We start from the raw sequence: 12574 nt of genomic DNA, 5'->3' as shown, positions 1-12574 counted from the left end.
TGAAGTGGCGGCAAATTTAACAGATTATTTACTGCAACTAGTGGCACATCAATCTAGTCAAATTAGTTTGTTCTGAACAGCCAATTCAAAGTCGACAAATGGTGTTAATGCTTAGCCTTCAAGTAAATGCGGATTTTCAAAAATAACGTCAAAGGGATGAAAGTTTTATATGGACACTATATTGATTTGTGTTTTTTATGGGTTGCTAAATGTATCGCTTTAACAGAAATTATTCTATCATGCTTGTCTTTTGCATTTTTACGGACACTATTATTTCGTCTTGATCAACTTTATTTGAGTTATCTGTTTCAAATTACCTGAGTTTTTGGATATTAGCATCAATTTAAATTAAAATAGATTTAAAGTAGTCCAAATATTGGTTATTGGGTGATATTTTGGACATTTGTGTGCTTTTAACAAAATTATATGAACTTATTTCGAGTAATCAAGCTAATTCTATACTTTTTTTATATTCTGATAAAGTTCAACGAGTGGCAATTCCATGCAAAACTTTATATGATTCCTTAATATCGTACAAATACGTATACGTTGCCTAACTTCGAATACAATTCCTTGTTCAGTGCATTGATTTCGCAACGTCTTTAGGTATTATGACGTCAAGAACTGAACCATGGAAATGGAGAAGCATACAAAATGATGGACGGTGGCGGAGAAGCCAACTCCAGTAAAGTAATGCGCCGAACCCCAAATAAAGCAAGGGTGAAACGAGAAAGACAGAGTTTAGGAGACTTTTTGACTCCCAAAGAAGATGAACCAACCAAAGATCGCAATGCCTTGGATTTTTCTATTGGAAGTTTGAAAACAAAGGAACAAACGGGCAAGAATGCAGTCGAAATGGAAAACTTGAAATCAATTTACAAAGAATATGAAACAAGGGCAAAAAGTTTAAGTAGATTCGAAAACATATCTGGAAACGCTATTGAGCGAGGAAAAAATACTTGCAATTCTGCAAACGGCAATGAAGGTGGTAAAGAACTTTCCGAATTTTTGTATGATCTGTGGACACAACAACAACTCTGTGATATCGTTATTCGTGTAAACGGAAAGGAATTTCTAGCTCATAAGCTGGCATTAGCTGCCCACAGTGAAAAGTTCACATCTAGGTATTGTGAAAGACAAAGACTACCGTCAACTTTGTCAGAAGTCAACCTCTTGAACGCTTCAATTGAAGCTACTGAAGACATACTTAATTATATTTACACAAATCAATTAAAAATTACAGATGCAAATGTAGAAACACTTCTTAGTTGTGCCAAGCAACTTGGAGTGTCAGCAGCAATATTCCTTTGTAGGCAACATTTAGTGAACTTCGATTCCACAAATGTATTGTTTTTGATGCAGATTGCAGAAAAACATGGCTTTAGTGATATTTTGGAGAAAATGGAAGCTTCGGTGTATGATAACTTTTCTGACATTAGCAGAAAAGAGAGTTTTTTGCACAGCCGATACGATATGGTAATCAAAATATTACAAAGAGACGCTTTAAGGGTTAAGGTTGGAAACGAGCTCGAAATATTCTTCGCCATTGTTTCTTGGATTGATTTCAATAGACAAGAGCGTCTTAGTTACGCTCCTCAACTACTTCAATGTGTTCGTTTTTCTATCATTTCTGCTGAGGACCTTGTTAAACACGTCGAACCACAGACAGAAATATTCAAATTACCACAGTGCAAAGAAATGTTATACATTGCATTCAAGTAAGTATGTATTGCAACGTTTTATTCATTATTGTGTCCTTTGTTAGAGGTTTCTAGCGTAAATGCACAAATGTAATAAAATTTCATCAATGAAATTCTCAAGTTAACGCAATAGTTCAATCACCATAACAGAAATACCGACACAATGGAACTTCATACGATAACTCCTACTAGGACATTTTATAACATCATGTTTTTTCTAGGAACTAATTTTATGGATAAAGTTATGTGCTGTACTCTACTCCTTTAAATCGGTAATTTAAATTGGTCAATTATCGAAATTATCGAAACGCATTTTCAATCATTTTTGTCGAGCCTGCAACTTTTGTTGCAGAAAGCTCGACATAGGGATAGTGATCCGGCGGCGGCGTTAGCTTACTTCTTAAAAGGTTTATATTTTAGAAGGTGAAAGACCTGGATGCTTCATACTTTGTATATAGATGCCTCATGTTACGAAGTTTCCGTCAGTCATATGTCCAATGTCCTTGACCTCATTTTCATGGTTCAGTGACCACTTGAAAAAAAAGTTCAGAATTTTTGTAATGTTGAATTCTCTCTTATTATAAGTAATAGGATAGCTATATTTGGTATGTGCGTACCTTGCAAGGTCCTTATGCCCGTCAGACAGTTTTCACTTGACCTTGACCTCATTTCATGGATCAGTGAACAAGGTTAAGTTTTGGTGGTCAAGTCCATATCTCAGATACTATAAGCAATAGGGCTAGTATATTTGGTGTATGGAAGGACTGGAAGGTGTACATGTCCAACTGGCAGGTGTCATCGGACCTTGACCTCATTTTCATGGTTCAGTGGTTATAGTTAAGTTTTTGTGTTCTGGTCTGTTTTTCTCATTCTATATGCAATAGGTCTACTATATTTGTTGTATGGAATGATAGTAAGGTGTACATGTCTAGCGGGCAGATGTCATCTGACCTTGACTTCATTTTCATGGTTCAGTGGTCAAAGTTAAGTTTTTTTTAGTTTTGGTCTTTTTATTTAATATTATATGCCAAAGGTCAACTATATTTATTGTATGGAAATATATTATGATCTTTATGTCAGTCCCGCAGGTTTTATTTGACCATGACCTCAATTGCACGGTTCATTGCACAGTGTTAAGTTTATGTGTTTTTGGTCTATTTTTCTTAAACTATAAGTAATAGGTCAACTATATTTGTTGTATGGAAGCTTTGTTAGCTGTACATAACTGCCTGGCATAGTTCATCTGACCTTGACCTCATTTTCATGGTACATTGGTCTTTGTTTAGCTATCTTGGTTAATGATAAGTTTATGTGACAGTTGTAATAAATCTTTATACTTAGGACTATCAACATAATATCAATGATTAGTAAAGAAGTCGAGACATTTCAGTGTGTGCACTCTTGTTTATGTCTTGGAATAGAAATTCATTTATAATATAAGTCTCAAAAGTAAGAAATATCAAGGAATAAGTATTACGTTATTTATTCCTGGCTGAATAAGTGGTATAAAATGTATGTTCCAACAATAACAGATATAACTTTTATCAACAGTTATGTGTTTGTATAAAAAAATATTGCATTTAAAAAAAATCTTTTTGCGCATTTATATACAATATAAGCGGTCACTTTTGCATTTTATTTTATTTTCATTTCAGGACACAGGCACTCGAGAAAAGGTCACCAATGCACTCAAACCAAGAGAGCAAAAGACAAGCTCATCAAGTTCCATTTAGCATAACTGGTTACAGTAACGCAGAACAAAACCAGAGTTACTCTTGTAGATCCATACCAGCACCTCGTGTAAGTTTTTTCAAAGATAAATGAACTATCCCTGACCATCTTTTATACCAATCCTACACTCGTTTACGTATATCAGAAATTTGATTTAGGCCTTCTGTTACTTAAGGGGTTCAAACATATATTGAGCCATATAAGAAACTACCCCTAACTTTATCCTTAACAAACCCAAACCATAAAGTACAGTGACCCTAAAGTAAAAGAGGTTCGGAACTTCTATGTCGAGACCAATACTAATATTACTAGGTAACTGAAAGAGAGTACTGCACCAACATTATTTATAAAAGTACTGATGTACTGTTTACTCTGAGAAACTTAAAAGATCTGATGGTTGACTAATAGTTGAGATATTACCACCATCTTTGCCTGATAAAAGCAAATATCAATAGTTTTCATTGTTGATTGCTTAAAGTCATAAGAAACGAGTGACTGGTGAAAAATAATGTTCATCCAATTCTTGAACCAATGCATGTATATATCATAAACTTAGTCCTCTGTGCACGATTTTATCATTTTTTTTAACGCAAATATATCGTATAATCGTCAATTTTTTTTCTATCTGTCTGTTATGATTTAGCAAATATGGCTACTCATTAAATGCCGTGTTTTGAAGCCGAAGTTTACCGATTGCCACCTTATAGTAAATAATCAACAAGCGCTGGATTCTTTGGCCATTAAAAGGCCGCTAAATGAGGTTTTGACAAGAAAAAATTATTACAATATGTTATTTGACCAATATTTATTAATTAATTTAAAAAAAAAAAATTGTGTCACGTCTCCTTTAAGCACGTGTTTAACATATACAATCAGGTAATTGTTTATTTTAATGACAGATTCATGCGTATTGCTATCACCGGATTTTTACGAGGAGGGTCACGCTTAGGTCACTATACATACGGAAATATGTCGGCGAATTGCTTCCTCGCAGCAAGCAATTAAAAATAAGTAAACTTCTTCTAAATGTGGACAAATTAAAGAATTTTCCTCAGAAAAAAGTATATGTACATAAGTTGTATAATGAAAACTATCCATTTAGTTTTAAAAAACATATGCATATTTTTTTTTTAATTTGAGGTTTCATATGAATTTAACTCAAATATCCTTTTAAACATTAGGACAATAGCAAACTAATCAATATCTTATTTTAAACAATGTTCTACTCGCAAACTTAGATCACGTGCGCAATAATGTATTAACCAACTTACGGTTTTGGTATAAGTAAAAACCACGAAAAACGTGGGATTTTTTTAAAAAATTTTGGTTAAAGAGTTTATGCAAAAGGACAAGGTTCACTAATGGCACAAAATGGCCTAAATATCAACTTTATCATAAAACACCAAAAAGGTCTCAATTTGGTTCGTAAATGGGTCTATTTCAAAAGTATAAATGCTAAATATATCAGTTCTTTTCATAGGACTACAAGATATTCGCCAAAGTAAGCCCATTTTGGACATTTTGTCAAAATATGATGATTTTGTGCATTTTTCAGACATAAAAGCTTTTGAAACACATTGGCGGCCACCTACGATCCGGAATGTGTTGTAACCAAAAGATTCCAATTTTGATATAGATTTCATCAATATAAACACTTTTTGGATCGTTGATCGAGGCCAAGGTTAATTATGTCAAAAACAATTAAAATTATGGACAAAAAGTACCAAAATTGACCTTTCAATACAAATTGTACTCATTGAAGGGGTCATTGCTCCATAAATAGTAAAGGAAAGTGCCAGAAAAAATATTTTTGTCTTAGTAGTATTATCACAAGTATTTCTATGGGACATTTGTAATGTTTTGCCCCAATTTAAAAAACATAAAAAAAATCAGGGCCAATTTTAACCCTTCGTGAACCTTCTCCTTTAACGAAGAGGGATGAAAGATACCAGAGGCACATTATTAGCCCATTTTCTAGTAATTTCCATGTCCTTAGTTTACATATGTACCAAAAATTACACAGCAAAATTTCTGCAGTCTAAAAAAAGAGGTCTGAAGCATAAATTACGTTTTTGGACTAAAAAGAATAAAATGTTAATTGGTTTATGAAAACTCGTGTACGTTATATCATTACCGATTTCAAAAACGCAAATGTTCCTGAGCATTTGTGGCTGAATACTACCATTACCAGTATGTTGTTGCCACAAGAGACAAAGGTCCAATCTATATAGTTTTTGATGGTAAATCACATTGCTAAAGGGGGAGTCGACACACTTTCCATTCTAATGTCATTTTCAAAATATAGAGAAATGTTTTAGATCAAGATGAGATATAGATCTATGAAAATGAGAAAAGAAAACCCAATCTCTTGTGGAGAGTTGTCTCATTGGCAATCATACCACATCTTTTTTATACTAGCTTGTCAATCTTGTAATCAATAAGAAACACGCGATTCAAAGTGGAGATGTTTTAGTAATTTCGATAAGGTGAATGGTTAAGTTACAAATTTATTATTTTCAAAGACTGCTTTTTCTAGTAGTAAAAAGTATTGTGACTATAATGATATATTTTTGCACAGAGACATTCAACTGGTAGCGGCCCAGGGGTTCCCCAGCCAGGTAGAGAATCTGCACAGAATGGAACTAGAGTGACTCCATCAAAGGACAAAGTTACTTCTCCATATGTGTCTCGTCGAGGTTCGATAACGGACAACAGAGATCCAATAAATAAGATACCACAGATGCCAATGCACGTGAACCAAGCGCCAATAAATCTGAACCAACCACCACAGACTAAGCGCAAGCTTTATCTAGGAGGATCTCTGCATCAACAGCCCACACAGGCAACGGCATTTTATAGTCCACACCCTGCTCCTATAAAACCTTCAACCATTTTGGTAGTAGGTGGTATCAATCCATACAGTCCAGAGAGCACCTATTCCAGTAAGCTAGTTGAGCAGTACAATCCCCAAACCAATACTTGGAAAGTAGTATCTACACTCCCTGAACCGAGGCACCATCTAGGCACTGCTATTCTAGACGGCTACATCTATGTTGTTGGTAAGAGATTCATACAGCAAACTCAATGTAGTTTTCAATTAAGATCTGTTAGCGGCCCAGGGTTAGATGGGAAATAAAAGATGTTCATGTATTATAAGGGAAAAGACCAATTACTTATGCAATACTAAATTCGCAAACACAACTAATTTCACCGCGCCATAATGTTTTTTTCTTCTGCAAATAAAAGCAAATTTACTTTACACAAACTACAATTGAAGCCTTTTGTGAGGTCAATACTATTTTTGAATAACACTTTTAAACTGTGAAGTTGACAAAGCTGATTTTCATCCAAAGAAAAACGTCATTTAATGAGAATTCAAAAGATAAATGCTATCTTTTTTCGGTGGTTTTCAGCTGGTTCTATCATCTTACCTGATGAACAAGAAAACCTTGCCAATCCGACAGACACATGCTTCCGGTTTTGCCCAGAGGGAAATTACTGGACACGTACAGCTTCTTTGAGAACAGCAAGAATGTACCATGGACTGGCAGTACTGGAGGGTGTTCTTTATGCAGTGGGAGGACATAATGCGGACGGAAGGTTAGAAGCGTCCAGAGAATTTTCAGTACATTGGTTTTGGACTGAAAATACTTTCTCGTAAAAATTTAAAACTTTTATTTTAAATAATTCATAACCAATTCTGGGTGAAGCTTTTTAAAAATGTTTATAAACATTTTGCTTGTAAATACTTGTTGATCCATACGAGATGTTACTATCTTGATAAAAAACGTATGTGTATCTATTCTTAACAGGCCCATGAATACAGTTGAATATTACAATCCTGATACCGATATTTGGGGCTTTACAGAAAGTATGACAGAAGCAAAGATTGGCATGGCTACAGCTGGCTACCATGGATTACTGTATGTAGTTGGCGGCTTCTATGAGACAATGAACAATAAAATCGTTCTTGATACTGTCGAGTGTTATAATCCAAGGACAAATAAGTAAGTATATAATTTATCCGAATATAGAAACACAAACGAGGCTCGCTGTGCTTTTCTCTTGTTCTCCTAGCAAATATAGATATTTAATCGTCTGTTTTCTTTTTATATACAACAGACTGCTTGGACGCAGGCGAAAACGAGTACATCAAAAATATACCCTGGCGTACTCAGTATTTTGAATCCTTCGTTCATAATTTAAGCGTACAACTAGGTGACAATGACCATATCTTTATTTTTAAAACGAAAAATGCAGGATGATTATAAATTGACGCATAATATTTTCCATAAACATAATGATATAGTCGGAATATCATTTTATAGAAAGTCACTTGTTATGTGACTATGAGTTCATAAACGTCTTGAATTTAAAAATATTACCTAAAATTATCAATTTGCACACCATTAATGACAAAATTAGATATGAGCCTTGCAGCCCTAAAATCATCATTCTGCACACTGTTAATGACAAATTAGATATGAGCCGGACCCAAATGAATCGTTTTAGATGTAAGTCGTCCAAAGCATTATACCATACGTTGACGAAATCGTTATCAACATTTAGTCTTCAAAAAATAAACCATGTTAAAATCTTTTATAAGGTCAAACGTTTTAAATCAGTCAATATTAACTCATAAATGTTTTAAAATGTTGTTTATGCGTTATCTTTAGACGTAAAGATCATCATAGTTATAATCGAGAATAATTAGACCACTAACAAGTCCTGAAAAAAGACTGAATTAAAACCAAGCAGATTGTATTCAAGTTGCCAAGATTATATTTGTCAAATTCGATATAATAGTTAACACTTTATAATATTTTTTTTACAAAGTACGTCAGATAATGTCTGAATTCGACTTGAATTGACTTCTATATCAAATAAATTAACTTTTTAAAAAGACATGGCATTAATGGTATCTTTTTTAACAGTGATAATGTGCATTCGGGAATGGAAGGAATCCAAACAACCGAGTTTTCTTCAATTGATTAATGAATTGGGACCATGTACTATTCTGTGTGATTTTATGTACCTATAAAAGAGGCATGGCCATTTCTCCTATATATATATATATATGTTTCATGCTTATACTCAATCACGAATGGTCGTCGGTAAAAATGTAATAACGACGTCTGTTAGTTTTGTTGTTGTTGGGTTAGTAATTCATTGACCATTTGCCCCAAAATAAATTGAAACGACACATTCAAATTATTATTAAATAATACGATTAAATCAGCCCTAATACTACCAAAACGGCATGTGTCATACTGGTGACGTCGTACTGGTCATATAAATCACGTGATCTATATTGCTTTCGGCCCGGTCCAATATTTCCAATACGGATTGGCAATGTATCTTGAACTACATATATTGTGCATGTAATTCAGGATTCATTGCCAGTCCGTATTGGAAATATTGGCCCTATATACACATTTGATGTATGTAATACAACATACAGAACAAGTCTGTATTGAAAAAGTTGGAATATTTAATAAAAGTGTTATGAACTGGCTGTTTCTGTATTGGCACTGGTATAGATTCTGATCGATTCTCGGTCAGCTGTATTGGCCCTCGATCCTACGGGTCTCGGGTCCATTACAGCAAACCTTGAATCTATACATGTGCCAATACAGAAACAGCCAGTTAATAACAATAAAACATATATAGATCAAACACAATATTAATTCTGCAAATGTTATTTTTGTGTGTGTGTGTGTGTTATTTCTGAATGCAACATCGAAACAAGTATAGGATCCTTAACAAGCAACATCCGATTTTTATTTACACAATTTACTCCTTTATAAAATCTTCATGTATGTACAAGAGGTTGAAACATAACGTTTTGAAAGCAAATGAAAGTAAACAGAATCTTCTACAGTTTGTTTTGAGATTCCCTTTAGCATCTCTAGATTTCTGTGTGTATTTATGAATTAAATGACGAAGAAACTTTACTGTTTTGTAGTTGGACGGTAAAAGAACCATTGCCTACTCCATGCTGCCATGCAAATTTAGTCGTTGTGGAAGACAAGCTTTATTTGATTGGAGGATCCAACATGTCAGATACTTCGTCAGCGGTTACGAGTCTGTCCAGTGTCTATTGTTACAACGAGGAAGACGATATTTGGGATAAGGTCACAGATATAATGATTCCAAGACATGATTGCGGCACCGCTGCAATAGGTAAGTTATACATTGGCATTCCAACTTTAAGAAGTCAGCATTGCGGATAGTAATAATTGCTATTGGTGTCCGGCACTGGTTTATGTCATTTGTGTTAGGTTTTGGAGTGTCAACGTTTTTAGTCTTGAGCTTTAATAAAGAGAAATTATTTACCGAAAGCGCAGCTAGTGCAGTTTAATGATATTAAAGGCTTAAAACCTTTTTTTTTTTCTTATCGTGCACCTGCATGTACTGCACTCTTTTATTCTATTTAAATATCCACTGGAAGGTCTATTACTGACTGAGTGAGCGCACAATCACTGTTGTCGATAGTTGATGATCAAATAAGTACAGTATTAATACCAACATACGTTTTGTGGTTGTCTACGCTGTTATGAACATGATTCTCTAAAGTTTATTTTGGCGTTATTTTACATACATGTAATTGATGGAATGATAATTTGCAATTTTATATTATACAGGCTCGAAAATCTACATTCTTGGCGGCGTCAGTTCACAGGAAGGAAGCGTGTTGGCTGATGTGGAGTGTTTGGATGTAGAAAGTCTAACCTTGACAGAATGCGAACCGATGGCATATCCAGCTTTAGGAATTTCATGTTGCATTCTCCCTGGAGAAAACAAGAACTAATTGTTCATGATTATTTATTCTACTTTGAAATTTTAGTTGTTACGTTCTTTTTGTTGTTCATATTTTTAAGATTACAGAATAATGTATTTTAACTTTTAAAATCTGTAGCTGCTCGGTCAATTTCAAATTCAACTAAAGATCTCTCTTGGTAAAAATGGACATTATCAGCTATTTAGCATTAGCATCACTGAAGACAACAAATTTACTTAGTCCTCTTCATGCATACATGCACATGAAGCCACCAAAGAAATAATTATGTATCATTCATTTAAAAAAAAATATAACCATAGTTGTAACAAATCTGTTGTTGATATATTTATTATTAATAAATAAGTTACATTTTTCTAAAAATCGTATAGTTTTGTTGACAGCTGCGCTGTTGCTATCCATATTTCTAACTCGGTCATATATTGCATTCATGTATTATAGCGTCCGATTTTGGCTTTCGTTGGCGAACAAACAGCGATACAACACGAAAAGTGAATAAGGTCGGATTGCTATCCTCGATGATCTGGAATGTCTTAGAGTGAAATTCAAAACAGTGTGGCTGTGGCCATTGATTGACACATTAAATTCATCCATTGACTGGGACAATTTACGTGAACGATTGTCTGTAACGACCACTGTTCACGACGTACCTACGATAGACATTTAAACTGTGGGGTTACCAAAGGTTTCTTAACGCCTTTAATTATAAAATATTCGAAAAAATAATCAGGAATAACCTTTATGTTTTGATTTATATAATTGATTTAAATCAAAACATCGTGTTATTTCTGATTAATTTTTCGAATTACTTTATTAAGGTGTTGAGAACCTTTGGTGGCCCCATAGTTTAAGTGTCTTTAAAAAGTACATAGTGAGCAGTGGTCGTTACATACAAACGTTCACTTAAATTGTCCCAGTCAATGGATGAATTTAATGTGTCAATCAATAGCCACAGCCACGCTGTTTTGAATTTCATTCTATCATATTGTTACATTAAGAAAACGCCGGTTTTGTCTAGTCAGATTACAATAGTGACTATGTTGTGGCAGATTATCATCGATGTATCAGACCGAAGCCGTAACAACACTCTAGTCGGTTCACTTTCTGATTCTGTTGGATCGATTGTGGTGAGGCGGAATGCGGTCGGGACATTTTTGGTCGAGTTTCTTCCCCCATGCGACATATCCAATTCGTATTAATAACGGTAAAATCTGAACCCTGTCGTGATTAGATATATGTTTTTACACATTTCCTGCCATGAATCACAGGATCTTGCTCGGTAATAGTCCTTTCAAGTACGGCAGTAAAAATCCTGATGTGTAAGCCTCTTACTTTATACAAAATGATGCATGGTTTTCTCGTGTTTTTTATTTGTTTTATTCTCAATAGCAGCTTTATGGACTTTGAAATATAAAGAGAAGTATGCGCAGCAATTCATCATAGGATACTCAATTATAAAATGTTATGCCTAACAGAGTCTGTGGTTTTTATTGTGATTTGTTTGGCAGTTATGTATTCAATCGTAAAAAAATAACCTTCAACCGAAAATCAGACCATATTCTAGAGTGTGACACTTTGATTGAATTGTCAGTTTTTCGGTCTGTCGTTGATTTCTTTTTAGATATTTGATTGATTGTTTGGTGGTTGATTAACGTCCAATGGCAAATAGTTCATGCGTGTTCAGGATAAAAACAAATTTGAATTATTGGATTAGTTGTTCTATATAGTCATTTTTCGTTCGACTTTCTCTTTCTTTTTCGCTGATTGATGGCTTTCACTCATCATGTCCTCAGTCTCAGTACTTTGTAATTATTTTTTCAGTTTCGAATTCGACACCTGCAACCCGTTTGAAACGACTGCAAGTTGTATCTCGATTTAAAAAGATAAACTACACTAATGAATGCAGTCAAATAAATAAACAACGCAATGCAGATACACTGTTACTTATTTTCTCAGGCTTTATGTCTAATCATTTAATCCACATCAATTAAGCAAAGTTTCTAACCATTGCTTAAGCTTTGGCAGTCCGACAACTTAGACAACTTTTAAACAAACGGTTCAGTACATATAGTATAAACTAAAACAATTCGAATTATTTTAGAGTTATCAGAAATTTTTCGCTTTGCTTGCACCCTTCAAAAAATAATGATAAATTACAAACTAACTTTAATTTTCGCCCTGTAAAAGTGAAAGCAATTGGCCGTAATGCTTTGCTGCACTATTATTTACGTCAAAAAACTGAATGAAATACAAATATGATGTTCAGCGGAAAACCATGATACCATGTCCCGGCCCAGTGACTGAAAAATCCATGGGAACCCATATATAATTTAAAAAAGACCAA

The 12574-nt window shown here is 34.1% G+C and overlaps 1 protein-coding gene across 1 annotated transcript; it reads left to right on the top strand.

The window, feature by feature from the left end:
• Positions 1-610: 610 nt before the first annotated feature.
• On the top strand, positions 611-10593 carry LOC139528147 (kelch-like protein diablo). Its single transcript, XM_071324006.1, has 7 exons — positions 611-1718; positions 3356-3500; positions 6010-6490; positions 6845-7031; positions 7244-7438; positions 9397-9614; positions 10076-10593. Exons 1-7 carry the CDS (start codon positions 655-657, stop codon positions 10240-10242), a joined length of 2457 nt encoding a protein of 818 aa, XP_071180107.1. The 5' UTR covers positions 611-654; the 3' UTR covers positions 10243-10593.
• Positions 10594-12574: the final 1981 nt, after the last annotated feature.

This window comes from Mytilus edulis, chromosome 1 (genome assembly GCF_963676685.1).
Source record: "Mytilus edulis chromosome 1, xbMytEdul2.2, whole genome shotgun sequence".
NCBI classification, from domain to species: Eukaryota; Metazoa; Mollusca; class Bivalvia; order Mytilida; family Mytilidae; genus Mytilus; species Mytilus edulis.
Note: the sequence above shows the minus strand (reverse complement) of the source record. Positions and strands in the feature narration are given on the sequence as shown.

Coding starts and splice junctions, on each gene's coding strand:
- LOC139528147 (XM_071324006.1), top strand. CDS start 655: ATGATGGACGGTGGCGGAGAAGCCAACTCCAGTAAAGTAATGCGCCGA. Junction 6,491..6,844: donor CGGCTACATCTATGTTGTTG/GTAAGAGATTCA, acceptor GGTGGTTTTCAG/CTGGTTCTATCATCTTACCT. Junction 7,032..7,243: donor GGACATAATGCGGACGGAAG/GTTAGAAGCGTC, acceptor TATTCTTAACAG/GCCCATGAATACAGTTGAAT.